The sequence below is a fragment of the Nesoenas mayeri genome (genome assembly GCF_963082525.1).
Source record: "Nesoenas mayeri genome assembly, chromosome: 11".
In the NCBI taxonomy this organism is placed as follows: domain Eukaryota; kingdom Metazoa; phylum Chordata; class Aves; order Columbiformes; family Columbidae; genus Nesoenas; species Nesoenas mayeri.
In genome coordinates this window covers 3,765,183-3,783,016 of record NC_137563.1, presented here as the reverse complement: position 1 = coordinate 3,783,016, position 17,834 = coordinate 3,765,183, and the positions used below count along the sequence as shown (strand labels likewise).

The 17,834-nt window shown below is 37.6% G+C and overlaps 1 protein-coding gene across 1 annotated transcript in view; it reads right to left on the bottom strand.

The window, feature by feature from the left end:
- EFL1 (elongation factor like GTPase 1) overlaps positions 1-17,743 on the bottom strand; it is a gene marked incomplete at its 3' end in the record, with an annotated part of 56,934 nt that extends 39,191 nt beyond the window's left edge. The window contains exons 1-15 of the mRNA XM_080351238.1: positions 17,700-17,743; positions 17,029-17,131; positions 16,295-16,362; positions 16,021-16,105; positions 14,499-14,632; positions 13,736-13,873; positions 12,658-12,872; positions 8,699-8,822; positions 6,820-6,896; positions 6,546-6,682; positions 5,599-5,721; positions 5,086-5,185; positions 1,779-1,930; positions 1,136-1,314; positions 357-492 (exon numbers count right to left, since the gene is read on the bottom strand). Coding sequence (XP_080207364.1) covers positions 357-492; positions 1,136-1,314; positions 1,779-1,930; positions 5,086-5,185; positions 5,599-5,721; positions 6,546-6,682; positions 6,820-6,896; positions 8,699-8,822; positions 12,658-12,872; positions 13,736-13,873; positions 14,499-14,632; positions 16,021-16,105; positions 16,295-16,362; positions 17,029-17,119 — 1,759 coding nt within the window. The 5' untranslated portion in view covers positions 17,120-17,131; positions 17,700-17,743. The remainder of the gene's footprint in view (positions 1-356; positions 493-1,135; positions 1,315-1,778; positions 1,931-5,085; positions 5,186-5,598; positions 5,722-6,545; positions 6,683-6,819; positions 6,897-8,698; positions 8,823-12,657; positions 12,873-13,735; positions 13,874-14,498; positions 14,633-16,020; positions 16,106-16,294; positions 16,363-17,028; positions 17,132-17,699) is intronic.
- Between the last annotated feature and the right edge of the window lie 91 nt (positions 17,744-17,834).

Below are 17,834 nucleotides of genomic sequence, written 5' to 3'. Positions count from 1 at the left end.
GGAAAATAATATAAATAATCCTTGCAATTTATAAAATGTAAGACCTTACTGCTGTCTTTGGCAATTCCTGGCAGCAATACTTACCTGGCTATACTCCAACCTGACGTTAACAGTGAATTAGGACAGTGTAATCCCTAGTTTTCTCCTATTCATGCATCTTTTCCCTCCTCACAATTCAAAGTTCACAGAACCATTTAATTAGAGTGCCTTCATTTTTTGCACAGATAACATACCTAAAAACATTCATAGATTTATTTAAGTTTTCTTCTTATTAAAGCACATCAAAACAATTTAAGCGTATTTTGGATGATATAAGGATTCAAGCTCTAGGAAATTAACTATTAGTTACAACTTACCTAGGACATTTCCTGCAGGTACTTCTTCAAGATCTTCAAGTTCTCTTCCCATAAGCAAGTAGAGATTCTCCAATGTACAGCAAGTCATGTGAGGTACTGATGGCAGATCATCTGTAGCAGAACACTGGGATGACAGCTACACAAACAACCAGTGTTACACATTTATCATTTCTTACCGATACAAACCTCTTCCTCAAAACCTATTTGCATTCCAAAGCTAAGAAAAACATTCTCCAGTATTTTCATTTCAGAAGTAAAAATATTAAAAACCAACATACAGTTGAAAATATTTTTCCCCTTCCAAAAATCCAGTCTTGTGGCAAATGAGTAAATGTTAGCAAGAAAACTTAAAAATAATGCTTTCTTTGGTAATTTTTAAATGCATACTACTCCTACTTTTCATTGTCAGTGATAAAACAAATGTTTTAAAGTAAATTCATAAGTAATGAACATCTATGATCACAATCTCAAATCATTTAACACCATTTTTTTCCCTAAGCTTTGTTTTTTTCTTTTACAAGTTTTCTTTGAGTCAAAGTATGCACATACTGGATTCATTGTTCACTAAAGCAACACTGGAAATGCTAAGGTTTATAATGAGTTTACGGATACAACCAGCCATTACCACAATTACCTAAATTACTTTGATACTTTTTGAAATTTTTGACTTGAACTTCTTTTTTTTAAAAATTTTCGGAGTGAGCAGCATGTATAAAGTTAAGTCATCTGTGTTACAACAGAGCCCCAAGTTATGGTAACATTTCACTGTCACCTCTTACCTTTTGCAAAGACTCAGCAGGATCATATTTTGGTCCTAAAACAAAGATCTTTTGCCCTCTTTGCACCACCCCACTGAACACTCTTGCAAAAGCAATGAAAGACTCCTTGTTGTCTGCCTCCTGTTTCACCGCCTTTGAGGTCGCGTTCTCTACTTGACCAGTGAGCTGCTGCTCTTCACCTAATCAAAGTCAGAAAAATATATGAAGTATAAAAGCAGTTTTTGCCTTATCACCTGAAGGAAAAATAGTCAATTATATATTATCCTATCACACCTTGCAATGCACTAGAAGACTGAAAGAATGCCCCGTTATAACTCATAATCCAGTCCTGTTGCTTATACATTGCTTTTCTAGCAATTTATTATTAGGCTGTTTAGGACGGGGGGGTTTTGGTTGTGGGGTTTTTTTGGTTGTTTTGTTGTTGTTATTGATTTGGTTGGTTGGTTAGTTGGTTTGGGTTGTTTTTTTGTTGTTTGTTTTCTGGGTTTTGTTTGGGTTTGATTTTTGTTTGGTTTTTTCCATCTATGGAACTGTCTGGACTGGCATGTAGATGATTCTTTGTATGGTACACAAACCCTCGACAAGACCTAGAAACCTCTGTTAAAAGTTCTATGAGAAAAACAGATAGCAGAGCATGACACACCTTTCGTATCACCACTGTTTGTAGTTACTTCAGATGAATTTTCACCTGGTGGCTTTTCTGACATCTCCTTTCCTTGATTTGCTGCCAACTTTTCTGCATGCCTTCGTTTCGCAAGTTCACGACGATGAGCTATTTCTTCTTGAGTTAAAGGCCTACATTATATTTTAAAACATTAGTATTTGGAAATGTCATTTTTTAATAAATCAAATCACAATAATTAAGATTCTGCAAGAGACTTAATTTAGAAACTGCTTAATGAGACCCTTCATTTTAACAAGATTATTCTTAGAACTTGAGGAAATCACTTTGAACACAGTTATCATACTTGCCTTTAATCCAAACGTTTAACTCAAAAGAGTAATAAAACTATACATAAATTAAAAATCTCTCTAAAAATTATTTAAGAGAGTCCTCCAGGATAAAACAGCAGAATTTGAAGCACAGACTTTCAGAACTCAGAACCTGGGATAGACACATCACATGTCACAGAAAAGGCAAAAGACAGACAAACCTGCCACCATAAACCTCTCAGCAATTCTTTTTCTTCTTCTGTTAAAAAAAATCATCTCTTAAACAATCATTGTGGCAGAACTATGAACATGTATCTCTGAAATTTGGGATAGTGTGGTAACTCTGTTTGGTTTGCTTAGTTTATTTTATTGCAATAGAGAGTGAGGCTTAACAATACAAAATGCAAAACAGATGGTAGAGAAGAAAACTTTTTTATGATAATTTTTATTTTTCCCTGAAGGCAGCTGTTCAACGCTATTTAAGGGTTTGGAATGTCTGAAAAATTCCCAGAGGGAAGAGATTGATAGGGAAAGTACAGATGAGACAGCCACGGGTGTCATAAATGCAGTCTATATATGATGGCATAGCATACACATGAGACATACGTATGCATTCCAACACATTTTATTGTCCAAAATGACTTTTCATTTGTGTAAATAATCCTGAGAGTGAAAGAAAAAAGTTTGTTTGTGATTTTTTCCTTTTACATGGTATTTTTTAAAGTATCAGTATATTTAGATGTTAAATAACCCTAATCACAAATGTTAAACGTACCTTAAAATTCTGAATGCACTCATGTAAGTTGCAATACATACAAGCATATGTAATTATATTCTTAATTTGATAAGAAGCAGATTGAGTGTAGGTGGGACTTTAGCTAGTAGGTACAACCTAGACTTCCATCCTGGTTTCTGTCAGCATCAATTTCTATAAAATTAGTCACTCCCAGTAGTATCATTAAAAAACACAAAAAGATAATGTTGTCAAATAAATCCTTATATAGAATTGTAACATACTCAAGCAGAACACAGAACTGGATTAATGCACAAAAGGCACTGAATCTTCAACAAAATCAGTCTGAAATTATACCTTGATTTATTCAATTTCCCCAGATGGCAAAACCAATCAGAAGGGAAATCCATTTTGTACAAATGCTGCCCAAACCAGAAGAAAGATCCTCTCCATTTCCCTTTTTTCACTCTGCAAGAAAGGATCTACAGCCTCATAATATTGGCAGAAAAAAATAATGGCACCATGCAGTCACACAAAAACCAGTAAATTAAAATCCTGGAGCAGAAAGAAAGAGATATTCCCTACCCCTAGAGAGAGGCTACAGCATCCAGACTCCATACACATGAACCAGGCACAAGTAACAGAGCTGACATAGATGGGTAACTCACTATTTCTAATTCATGTTAACCTCAACTGTATGGTAAACAAATGCTGTACTTTCTGTGTCTGCTATACGTAAAAGCCAGTTTTGCCACTATCCTCATCCCATCCAAGAATCTCGATGCTCTCAACAAATGAACACGTCATTATCAGTGACAGAACAGCCAGAAAGCGATGGTCTCGGTGTAGTCTTCTCTGATAACTAGAGTAGCTACCCAGGAAAGCAGACAAAGCAGGAACAGCACTGCTGTCCTACACCAGCACCTGAGCAAAACCCCTTGTTCCAGATACATCTAAGGACACGAATCAAAGTAAAACTGCACCATCTAGTGTCTGGTCTGGCCGTAAGTCCAATACACCTTTTGCCTGAATTCAAACTTACTACAAGAAAGATTTTTGGTGGGAGATTCATAGATAAGTGTGGTAAGAAAAAAAATGAAGTAATTCTAAGCAGTGTGTGAAAAACCTAATATAGTAGTAAAGCTTTCAAATATTACTACAGCAATTGTACCACTTTTGAACAAAGATTTAACAGTCAAAAGCAGTCTAATTTATTATAGTAGATAGACTAATACTTTCTATATTACTACACTAAACAGTGACAACCCCAGAAAAACATGGAATGGCCAGTTAATACATAAGTTGACTACTGAAAATGCTCCAGAGGCTTAGAGGGATGAAAGGTAAGAGGAACTGCATTATTATAAACCTATCAGAAAAGTGCCTTTCTTCTGTAAAAAAGCAGATGGTTTCAGCTAAAAGCAGTACACTTAAGGACATCAGGGAAATGAAATCAAGAAGGATTTACCTCTCAAAGAAAATAACAATAAAAAGCTGTAACAAAAAAAAAATCTTCAAAACCCTCGGGAATAAAATCTTTTGAAATGCATTCATGCCTTTCAGTTCACTGCAATAAGTTAGTCAAGGCTTAGACTACTTTAATTAACACATTTTATTTTGCACTTGCAATGGACGGGATGATGACTTTGCTAGTATGTCAGATATGACGGCAAGTGTTGCTTGGTACAAACGCAAGCTGTTGTAATCATGCCAAGACAATCTTAGTGAAGAACTGAGAAAGCATTACAACTCAATCACATTTTCAACCAAACATCCTGTAACAGCATGCAACGTCTGCATTAGGATGATGTATATGGACAAAAGTACTCTTCTCCAACAAATGTGGGCAACAAAGATGCTGAAGGGAGTGGAGCATCTCCCATGCTCACAGAAAGGCTGAGGGAGCTGGGGCTCTGGAGCTGAAGAGGAGACTGTGTAACGTCATCTGGGTGTTCCTGCTCCATGGGGGGATTGCACTGGATGAGCTTTCCAGGTCCCTTCCAATCCTTGACATTCTGTGTTTCTGTGAAATGTGGGGTTTTGGGGATTTTCTTTGGTTGGGAGTTTTTTGGGTTTTTTTTTAATCTTCTAAAACTACTATGATTAAACAAATATTCTCATGAATTCACCCAGAAAATCCCTACCTGCTGAAGGATTTTATTGCATCTCAAGAATTAGTAAATTATCTTCTCGAGTCTAAAACAATTTATCCGCACTTGCAGCGTAACTCTTTTCCTAAATGTATCTAATGTAAATCAGAAAGTTAAATGTTACATTTTCTTACCTTGGTTTATTGTGTGGTAATGCCTTTGCATCAACAGCAAACATTTTGGAAACAAAGACAATAACTGGGGCTGTTCCTTCACTACTGCATTTCATAAAAGCTGAACAAACATAAAAGGAAGTTATTTGCAATTTTTTTTCCCCAATGGTAAGGACGAAACTATGGCTCTCCATTAATTTTATAGGAATTACTGTTCACTTGCTATTTCAATGGATAATATGCTAAAGACAAATTAAGAAGTAGAAAATTACTCTAGCCTTATCATTTGATAACACTCCCATTATCTTCAAGTCTGTTTCACAACAGAATAAAATGAGCAAAATTGTAAAAATAGAACTCTTCATGGCCATAAAAATAAGACATAATATTATGTCACTGACAAACATCAACGAAGCCACTATAAGTAAAATAATGATAAATCTAAGTAGAGATTACTACACATCTTATGATACAAAGAAACAAAACCACCAAGACAGACACAATCTACATGTTAATGGGAGAACACCTACTCACCACTTTTCAGTTCCTGAGTTTCTGGTGGCAAAGAATCAAATGTTCTTGCTCCAACACACATCAGCTTTTCCACTCTCTCTGCAGTGATGTCAAGAGGACTTGGAAGTTTATTACACACCATGGCTAAAACACATTGTTAAGGATATATATTTATGTTTCCTTCCTGAAAGCAAATAAAAGGAAGACAAATGCTTTCAGTGTTTGTTTCTTTAAAGCAACCTCATGCACAAACTGCCAGCAACAACAGATAGCTAAAATCCTGTCTGTAACTGTCTTTTAGTGCCTACAGCTCCCTGTCAAGTCAGCAACAATTTATGGCATGTGTCCAGGGGCAGAATAGAGAGTTAAATGGGGTGGCTCACCCTATGTGCAACTGGGAAACTAAGAATAACACAATAGGGCAAGATTTTATAACTAATTAGTATTTATACATTAATAATGCATGCATACCTACAATAATATGTGTATTATGTTATAAACGATGGAAATGGAAAGTTTGCCTACACAGCAGACAAACAGCAAAGGCTAATATTGGATTAAGAATGCATATGCCTAAAACATAACACCAGATACTTCCAGAAGCTTGTGGACATAAGAGCAAAGATGCTATTTTATAAAAGGAAGATTGGGTTATCCTTCAGGAAAAACACTAAAATTTGTATAGAAAACTACATAATGAAAATGTTTTGTTAAACTGGCACTAGTTTCATAACTTATTTCCCTAAAAAAAAAGGACATGTGGTAAAGCACAAAGTCTGTAGAAATGTAAGACTAATTGTAGATACGGAACTTAAAATTACAAGTGAGAAAATACGTCCAGCTAGCATAGACACAGATGGGAAAAAAAGAGAACAAATCACACCAAATCACACGTTGAAATATGCGAGTACTCTCTGAAGTCTAAGAGCTGCCAATAGAACAAAAAGTTCTATCTTCCTTAAGGATACAGAGGACTGCATCAGATATTGGTAGCCACTGGCTACAAATGGCATTAAGATGAACTTTTGGGTCTGCATGCCGTGATTCCCGTGCACCGATTTTCAATCCCAAAGAGGTGACTATCTTTTCAATTTTTTCTTTGTCTCTGTAAGGAAAATAATGAATAGATAAAAAAAACACAGTAGCAATACATAACAAGCACCTACAACATTTCTTGAGTATTTCAAAAAACACCATAGCACATGGAAAGAGATGCCATGAAAACTGTCTAGATCTTCTCACCTTTTCATAACAGCTTCATACAGACTCCATATGTTGTCCAGCACCAACTGCACGAACAAAGGTTTCTTTCCTTTTGACTGGTAGAACATAAACATACAGCTAATTACCAGCAATTCCTCACTCTTACAACAGGCTGAAGATTGCACTTCTAACTGACCATTCTCACAAGGAAAATCAACACAGTGTTTCTACACAAGATCACTACTTCAACAGTCTGTCTTACGAGAATGATAGAAGGAACAAAACAAACACAAAATTTAAAAGTAAAGAACAGGGTTTCAATTTCAGAAAAAGAGCCTAATAAATATAGAACATGTCTACCTTGAGCTTGTTATCATCCTTTTTATAACTATTACTCCTCAATTAAGAAAATGCAAAAAAAACCCAGTGTTAATTGAAAATAGGGAAACTCCCCTCTCCTCTCTTAACTTTTAGTGGTGGAAACACTTAATGCAAGAGAAGTGTAGTTTTCAGGCCGGGGTTTTGGTATAGCATTTAATGGGATCTCACTAAGACAAAAATTATTTTCTAAATCCTAAGCTAAACATCAATATCCTAAATCCTGATCTGCTGAAGGACTCTTCAAATAAGACAGAGATGCACTCACTACTCTGGTTTCTATATTGTTAATCTTCCATTCATCTTGTGTGTTTTGCTCTATGCTGAATCCTTGAGCTGGAATGTCCCTTCTTTTGTGAACAGAGACATTTAAGAGCAACTGTTAAATTAGATTCGTCCCTGTAGCTTTTCAACAGTCAATTTTGGAATATTCTCTCTCTCCAAGGGCTGGCGCAAGGCTATCCAAGTGACTTTATACTTCCACTGATGAGTGAAAAGGTACTGAGGTCAATTTCACAGAATCACAGAATGTCAGGGATTGGAAGGGACCTCAAAAGCTCATCCAGTGCAATCCCCCCACCGGAGCAGGAACACCCAGATGAGGTTACACAGGAAGGTGTCCAGGTGGGTTGGAATGTCTGCAGAGAAGGAGACTCCACAACCTCCCTGGCCAGCTTGTTCCAGTGTTCTGTTACCCTCACTGAGAAGTTTATTCTCAAATTTAAGTGGAACCTCTTGTGTTCCAGTTTGAACCCATTACCCCTTGTGCTACCATTGGTTGTCACCGAGAAGAGCCTGGCTCCATCCTCCTGACACTCATCCTTTGTCTATTTGACCCCACTCACCAGGTTTAATTCTAAGGAAGCCTTAGCTTTCCTAGTTGCCTCTCTACACCCTCTGACAACAGCTTTATATTCTTCCCAAGTGGCCAGCCCCTCCTTCCATGATCTATAAACTCTCCTCTTCCACTTGAGCATACCCAGCAGTTCCCTGTTCAACCACGCAGGGCTCCTGGCTCCCTTCCTTGACTTCCTACGTGTCGGGATGCTCTGATCTTGTGCCCGGTAGAAGCAGTCCCTGAACACTAACCAACTATCTTGGGCCCCTTTACCTTCAAGCAGCCTTGCCCATGGGATTTCCCCTAGCAAGTGTTTGAAAAGGCCAAAGTTTGCCCGGCTGAAGTCCAGGGTTGCAATTCTGCTTGCTATTCTGTTCCTGCCACAGGAGATCCTGAACTCCACTATCTCATGGTTGCTGCAACCAAGGCAGCCCTCAATCTTTACAGCTTCAACCAGACCCTCCTTGTTGGTGAGGATGAAGTCCAGCAGTGCACCTCTTCTAGTCGGCTCCTCCACCCTTTGCATCAGAAAGTTATCGTCATGGCACTGGAAGAACCACCTAGACTGTGGCTGGCTGGCTGAGTAGTCCTTCCAGCAAACATCAGGGATGTTAAAATCCCCCACAACGACCAGGGAATAGAATAAAAAGATCCAAAAGCGAATTTTAAAAAATCAGGTATTGTTTCTGACAACCTCCCTACCTGATCGCCTTTCATTATCTTCTTTGCTTTTGTATTTAAGTAATAATCTCCCCATAAAGTCTTCAGAAGTACGGCAGGCTTGATTCCAATCTTTTGGCTGTACAGTTTGGCAAAATGCTCAATGCTGAAAGGAAACAAAATGCATCTTGATAAAAGTGTAATGTTGTTTACATGTTCTTATCAGCCTAAGCAACTGACAGCTTATCCTTGTTTTACTCCCATTTTTCCAATTGCCTTCACTTTAGGTTGTCTTGTTTAACACTTACAACTGCAAAAATATTTAGGTATAACAGCTAAAAAATGTCAGCAGTATTTGTATGTTTTTGTTTTGTTTCAAGGGAGCTTCAAGGCTGAACTTATTTATTAGAAATAAATATTTGTGTATTATCTCCATAGTAAAAAAAACAAAAGCATAATACAAAATTTCTAAATGTTTATGTGATGACTCTCAGATTTATTCTGTGAAAGACATCCCACAACACATTTAACTATGGTTTGTGGCCAGAATGTTACAAGTTAAAAATCAAGTATTCTTTTGAGCCACACTTGAACCATCAGATGCTGGTAATTATTTTTTAAATTAACTACTTAGGGCACTTCCCGTTGTTTGAATCATTGCTTTAATAAAGAGTAAAATGCAGAAAATAATATAAAACCCATAGTGCCAAAATTGTGTTATAAAGCAAATTGCGTTGTTCAGTGGTCCCCATGAGATAATAAAAGCAGGCAACCTACAGGAAGTGTCCTGAACATTAAATGGTTTCCTTGCTGACAATGTTCAGTGAGCAGTAATAGAAAAAAATTTCCACATATTTATCCTTGTGCACACAGAAACAAAAATACACATTTACAATCATAACAAACCTATTTACAGAACAATGATATTTGATAATATTTTCTTTGAAATCCAGCTCCTGGATATGTATTTAAGGCATTCTTTCAACACTTGATCATTATGAGAAAAGCATATGTACTAATTGCACTAGATGAGGCTGGCACTGCCTAATGGCTCAATTTTTTCTACCATGACAAGTTGTAGTGGCTTTAGGAACAGAACCCACAACCATGTAACAGCAGTCAAGGCTTGCCCTGACTAAGGAAATCCCTCACTGATCCATATGGGCTTAAACTCTGCCAGGGGAAGTTTAGGCTGGATATTAGAAAGCAATTCTTTGCAGAGAGAGTGGTCAGGCATTGGAATGGCTGCCCAAGGAGGTGCTGGACTCACCATCCCGGCAGGTTTTTAAACTGGGATTGGACATGGCACTTAGTGCCAAGATCTAGTAAATGGACTGAAGTTGGACCTAGGGTTGGACTTGATGATCTCTGAGGTCTGTGATATTTCACCAGATTGCACTGCTGGCAGTCCAGACATAATCTCTTGAAACTAATTAAGGAAAATGTTCCTTTTCCTCCTCATTACACAATTCATCAGAGTCATGGCCCACCAGTTCATCATAAGAAACAAAGCAGTATCAGAAAACCAACAATCTGTGTACAGCTTCAACAAATATATTAACCCATTTCTAAGATGTGAGGGAAAAATGGAAAAATAGGACAGGTACAAATAAAAAACCCAGCAGATAGGAGCCTTGTTATCTGTCCGAACTGTAAGCACATTTTGTGGGATAGAGAACAGATTGACACACATTAGTCTCCAGTATAATGTACAGTCTGATCCAGCCCTAGCAGCAGAATATTAACACCCCTTGCCTAAGTTATATGCATAAAAGATTTGGCTGAGATAAAATATTGTACATGGACAGTTCAATTAATATAATCTTTAAAAAGTTTCAATATATAAAGCAGAAAGGCATTAAAATTTGGAGAATCTTAGCAAACAGTTTGTAGTCTTACATTCAATACAAACCATTGTTTTTTAAGTGCCTTTTTTATCCGTATAATATAGGCAAAGAATAAACCAAAAGCCTACCAATCCTCTCTAGTATACCAATATATCAATCACAAAAATAAGGACAGGTCATATGTGGCCCATTTTTTCCCTCCATTCAAAGATAAATTACAATCAATATTTAGACTGCAGCCTCATGAAAGGAAGATAATTATCTGAATTTTCACTTTTACAAAAATAACAATTATCTTGACCTACCATTTAAGAATAACATGCTTGCTTTCTCATTTACAAAGTCGATCATAGGTGTTTATGACCACAGGTTCATATCAGAATGTAGTTCTGTAACCTATAAAATCTTAATAGTTGATAATTTACTTGCAAATAGCAAGTAGCCTGAGCTAAAGAAATAGCTTCTAAATTGCCTTGGAGCTTATAATTTTACTTATTGTAAAAAAGTACTCCACTGAATCATTTTCTTTAAGAAACATTTTGCTTAATGTTTAGTGTTCCCTGACAACATGCTTTGAATACTAATACTAAACCTAGGCTACCTTTGAACTTCCCAAACCAAAAGCTTGTCTTTTTCATTCATTCCCTTCCACAGGCCTTCTCAGTATTCAAACAAAAGTAAGCTGCGAATTGCCCAATCTTCTTCCTTACAGGACAAAAATAGCAGATAGCTCTAAATCATTTCAAGATCTGCTAAAGAAAATCTTCATATTCTGACTCCAAACTTGAACAAGTTTGTAACAGTTGCATCCCAAATACTCTGTGTAACAGCAGTTTACTACCATAATCCATTTTTTCCATGGAATTTCAATGAAAAGTTAAAGTCAGAAAAGCTAAAGCCTACAGAGATCAAAATACTGTTTCCCTGACACCACAGATCAGAAAAGTGACTGTTGGCACCATATGGGAGTGGAAGACTTCAGATGTGTATTAATGTACAGATCACCAAAGATATCAGCAAACACTCTTTAGCCTTCAGAAATGGACACGCATCCTCTGTGAAAATATCTCTTTCAGACTAAAGAATATTCCAACGTATCAGAATTTGAAGATTTGTTTTCAATTTCCTCTACACCACTGACAATGATTTTTCTTTTCATAAATTATTATTATTCATGGCAGACAATTAAACTAAAATAACCCATTTCATTTTCTCTTTCCTCTGCAGTGATAAGAAATGTTGATGTTAGGCTATAAACTATGCATGAAAGCTCATTTAAGAGGTTTTGCAATATTAAAGACATGCATTGTATTTTCACGACGAAGACAACGTCTCCACCTTGTGGCAAGCAACCAGAACTTGTGTAAACTATATAGTAGCCTGCTACCCTTTGAAATTAGCTACCAAGATAAGGACTGAAAAACACAACTGATCACAAACTCAATACAGTAATAAAAAAAATTCTAAAATGGTTCTGTCCTCAAATTCTTACATTTACATAAACATCTCTGTAATGTTCTTTAGCAGCTGCTGAAACATAAAGATATTAGGTAACAAAGAGATAAGAAATGCACCTGAATGAAGAACAGAAAAAAACTAGATTAAGACTGACGAGCATAAACACTAGAGAACAAAAGGCATAATTTCAAGGTCAAGTCAAAGTCTGGTACAGAAAAAAAAGATCACAGTAATGCTGTGACACAGAATTGTACCGGATTGAACTGGACAGCTGAAACTGCTGCCCTGATGCCAGCTGCCTGTCTTATGCTTCTTAGGAATGTCACTGTCCCTGCAGCTGGAAGGTCCCATCTAGTTGTGAGAAAGCTCCTGCAGAGCAGCAGGTTTTGACCTAGTCTATTACAGCCTATCAAAGGAATGTGATCAATAAAATACTAAGTTTACCAAGCTAGGCTGGGTACCACAGTTTGCTCAGCAGCTGCTGTGTAAGTAAAACAGGGGTCCCTGTCACAGAGATGCCAAAACTGGTAGTATCCTCAGCTGTCCAGTGCTGATTATAGAACTGATTATATACATTTGTATATCACGGAAAAATATAAAAAAATCTTTAAAAATATGAAGCACCTGAAAATACTTTAAGTGCAGTAATCAATGAAAACAGACTTACTGTTTTCAGTAACTAAATTCCAGACTTACCCAAAACCCCAGCCATCAATTGCACTGGCAAACACCACGTTTCCATGGTCTGGTGAAAAATAAAGATGTGAATCATCAGTATCTTCCAGTCCAGCACTCCAGTCATAAATTTGATCTCCTGGTGCAGTGTCTGAAACACTTTCACTTTCTGTTTCTTTCTCAGCTCTTTCTTCTAAGACTTTAGAGGTAAAGAGTGTTCCAGTGACTGCATTGATCTACAGAAGGATATGTAAAAACACCCTATGATCCTTACACTCTTTCACAACCCTTGCAATTAAAATGCAATTCCCACATCCTCCAGAATATTAAAAAAAGGGTTTTTTAACAAGATAGCATGCCCATAAGTAATTTTTCAATTTAAAAGACAGAACTTGCATATCTGATCCCACCCACTTGAAGACAACAAGAGTTTGATGAGACTGACACTCCAACTTAAACATCATGTACGTTTCAAGTCAAAGTCAGACACATCAGGATTGAATCAGATAAAAAGTATCATGTGTAATATACCTTGTTTCTCAGAACAAGGAATAATGAAATAGGAAGTTGTTACTTCCAACAAAGGAGGGCAAAGGGAAACCTGGTACATAAGTGCTCAAAAGTAAACTCAAGGATAAAAAAAAAAGTTTGAAGCCAACTTAACTTACAATTCAAAAGATTAACGAACTTTATCCCTGCATAAATCCATCAATATCAGGAGCAGCATAAAGATATTATTTGTCTACCTCCAAGTAAGTTTAAGCAATTTAACAGGAAGAACAAAACATTCAGCTTATTATTTCTAAAAATGAAGACTCTTCCTGATAACCTGTCAGGAGGCATCTAATACTCTTTTCTCTATCACATGAACCTCAAAGACAACTAGAAATAAAATGTATCTCAATGTTAAAAAATTAGACTAGATATTACGGTGCTCAATCCCACGAAGTGCAAAAACACTGGTTTTGCTGCTCTAAATTTATTCCAGCTGTAAGGCAGTGAAAATCACAGTCTCTTTCAATTCAAGGATGAAGAAAAGCGTGAAGAAAAAAACCTCAACAAAATCTGCTGTGTGGACGTGACACTGTAGCATGAATACCTGTTCTAAGATATTCTTAAGGTGCAAGTATGCTTCCTGAGGGGTGAGCTTGAGCTCCACAATCAAGCGATCAATTTTATTAATCACCAGTACTGGACGTATATTTTCTAGCCACGCTTGCCGTAGAACTGCTTGAGTCTATACAGAAAGAAAGAGTTTAAAAAAATCCATTACAGAAAGCTTGATACCACTAAAGTGATGGTATGTTAAAGTAAATTACAATGTAAATCTAAAATTTAATTAAACATATAATACAGGACAGGTTGACATTCAAAACAGAAATTTGACTGCCATAGTACATAGTTATTATAGAATTCTGCAGAATGGCAGAACTTCATGGCAAAAACACCCACAAAAAAAAACCAACAGTAATAAAAACACCTCTTTATAAAAAGTAAGCCATGAAAAAAGCAATGTCAATGTTATTTTGCCTATTTTTTTCACCTTCAATACTATAAAAGCGCATGTAATGATACTAAATTTTTCCGTGAAGACATTTATTTCTTCTCTGTACAAATATTCCATCGCCTGAAAAATTGCATACTGTTTCAACCCTACATCACTACACCCACTCACCAGCACTGCGCCGTTTTTCAGCACAAGAAACTAACTACCCTCTTCCATACCTCAAGTACAGTGTCATTTATTAAGTTTTACAAAACTTGTTAAACCAGCTCATCTTTTAGTTCTACATAATACGCTTAAGACTTTGCTCACCCTGTCTTCTCTACCCCTTTTCTCTATTTAATATACTTTATTTCACCTGTGGACAGACTCCTTCAACAGCATCCACCACTATAATGCAACCATCACAGAGCCGGACAGCAGTAGATACTTCTGAAGAAAAATCCACGTGCCCTGGGGAGTCTATTAAATTAATCAGATACTCCTGATCACCTAGGATCAAACAATAAATTAATATTTCAGAACAGTTTTCAAAAACAGTTCTTTCAGCCACCTGGTTATACTGCTTAAACTATTATTAATTTGTAAGGATCAAATCTGCAGTAACCATTACACTTATGAAATACTCCAACTGGACAAGGAGACTGTCAGCAGCACAACACCCGGTGGTTTGTGCCTGATTTGTTTTAATTTCACTCTTAATGGCAATCTTCCTCTTTCTATGTCCAAATACCTCTGGAAAATTAAAAACAAAACCACACCAGCCAACCAAACTAAAAGAAAAACTCTAACGCTGAACAAGCTTGTAGTAACAGTACAAATAGATCACTAGATAAAACACAAATCAACTGCATTACAGTCTGCATTTTAAAGATAAATCATGACAGACCATCATATAAAGAAAACCTATGTTCTTGATAAAATGCATCATTTCAACCTTGTGATTTATTTAAAACATGCTTTTGACTCCATATTACCAAAATATCTTCAATATATCAATACAGGAATTTTACGCTACTCTCCCAAAAATTCTGCTTAGCAGAGACTCCAGTCAACTTTTGATGAGCTCACTCCATTTATCATCAGTCATAACCAAACATGATCAAACAACTTTCCTGTTTAAAAAGTTGTATTAGAGTCTAAATTTCAATATAAGAGAAAAACAACAGACATAAAAGGTTCAAACCATTTAAAGTAAGGTCATCTCAGAGTCAACAATAAACTAGGGACAGTTTACAATACTTAGCTGGAAGATCATTGATTTCAACTACTCTTTCTAATCAGCTGCAGTTGAAATAGGAAGACTAATGGTGGCTTTTCTGTTATTCTTTTCTTCTGCACAAGCCTGTTAGTAATGTATTTCATGGTTTTATGCTTTTCATGTTTATCCTAGCTGAGGATAAGTCTGGTGAGGAACATGGAGTCATAACAAAGATGAGATCATAGCTACACTATAAAAAACCCTCTGAACAATTCATAGCAGAGTATAACAGGCACCTGGACATAGAAGTAAAGATAAGACTGCAGAAAATAATTTAAAATTATTTTGGTTTTTGAAAGCTCTTGTCTTTCAGTGACATTATTTCAAGACTTACAATCAAAATATAAAGATTTAGATCTAAAATAAAAAGATAAAAGCAACTATTGTAATTGCCTCCACTCAGAGATACAACTGAAGATGGTTTTTCTAACCCTGAGATGGAACTCGGATTATCTTGGTGAACGGCTGAATTCATACCTTAGTCTTTGCAGAATCACGGCCTAACACTGAGAAACACAAAAGTAGAAGTTGCAAACAAAAAGATCTCAACAGCAAAGAGACAGAGAAAATCAACAAATATATATATTAAAGTTTATACCTGCCAGAATCAACAACTTACCTTTCACAAAGTGCAGTGAAATTGCACTAGATTTCATTGTTATTCCTCGGATCTGTTCATCTTCTCTACTGTCTAGATACCTCAGCTGAGAACAATAACAAAAGATATGATGAATCTGCAGAATTATGTCTGTAAGTTACTTTACAACTGTCAAAAAGTATGACTATGACATGAGGTTTAGCAAGAATAGCAATAAAATTTCCTTCATCACTGCCGATTACAATCCCAGCACATACACACCAGAATTTTGTTGAAAATGACAGTATAACTCTACCTTTCCTGCCAAGCGACTTGAGATTATTCCATTGCTAGATATTAGACAATCAGCCAGAGTAGTTTTACCTGAAAAGAAAAATAACTTACTGTATATTAATAGAGACAAAAGAAAAAGATGCAACAATATTACAAATTCTGACATCTAGTGTTCTGAGATATCAACTTTAATAAAGGCTTTAAAATGTCAAGAAGGTACAAGCTAGCTTTAAAAAAGAAACAAATCTAATTATTCAACTTCGCCTGTTAGCTGTACACAAACTTATTTTTGAAGGGTGGATGCAAACCTACCTGTCATGACCAGTAAAAGCAGCTGAAATAACAAACAGTATGTCAGAACGTCAATATATCATGCAATTAGACAAAATATTTGTGTGCCAAGGTAAGCATTTATTATTTCCACCTACATAACAAACTTCTTCCAGTAAGTAAACATAGCAATACAACAGCCCACCACACAAATGTTTATATTTAATTCATGCCAACATTCAGTATCACAAAAGCGTTCAGTTTCAGCTATTCTAAATTCTCGTAAGTTTTAAGAGAAAACCTGCATCAGGACAAAAGAAACATGCATATAGCAAATTTACTTCTTAGAATTAGGTTTGAGACGGTTTAAACGTGTGAAAGCCGACTGCTTTTAAACAGTGACCAAAATATCTCACCGCCATTCCATCAGACACGCACACAAGTTTTTCTCACGGGGTTTCTGACAGTCACAAACTCATGTCTTACCATGATCCACATGGGCTAATATACAGATATTCCTGATTCCAGACGTTTTCTTCTGGAGGGCAACCATCTTTTCCACACTTGTGAGGACCATGTTTGGCTAATTCTGTGAAAGGAGGGAAGTATTTTATGTGGTAAGCAACTTTAGAAACAGGTTTGGTTTTGTTAATTACAGTAGCTGTGAGGAAGGCTACTCATCAGGGAAACCACGTGGAGCGTATCACGTTTCTCAGACACCACTTACCCACACCTCGGATAGCAGAAACTTACAAGACACGACATGTGTCTCTATGCTCCACATGGACCAGCGGGCGGGGGCGCCGGTCAGTTTCTCGCTCTGTACAAACACGGAGCCGGCTCGGCTCTCCGCAGGTGTCCCGCGGAGCAACGACCTCCCGCGTTACGCTCAGGCCGCACAAACACCAACACTCCGGCTCCGCACAGCCACTCCAGGGGCCGGTGCCTCGGTGCCTCGGTGTCTCCGTGCCGGGACGGCCGCAGTGCAGCTGGGTGAGGGGCCCGCGGGCCGGGGCTGAGGCGACGAAAGGGGGAGGCCGCGCGCGCCTCCCGCCCTGCCGCCCCGTGCGCGCGCGAGGCCGGTCCCGCGCCCCTCCCGCCGCGTGGCCCCCGCACCGCCCAATAGCCCCTCACGGGACAAGGAGACGGGCACCCACCTCCGTTCCCCACGGCGCTCCGCCGCCCGCACCCGGAAGCCCGCGCCCGTCCCTGCCCCGGCCCGGCCCCCGGTGCGTGACGCCCGACGGAAGCCGGCGGAGGCCGCGCAACCAGGAGGACGCCGCCGTTGCCAC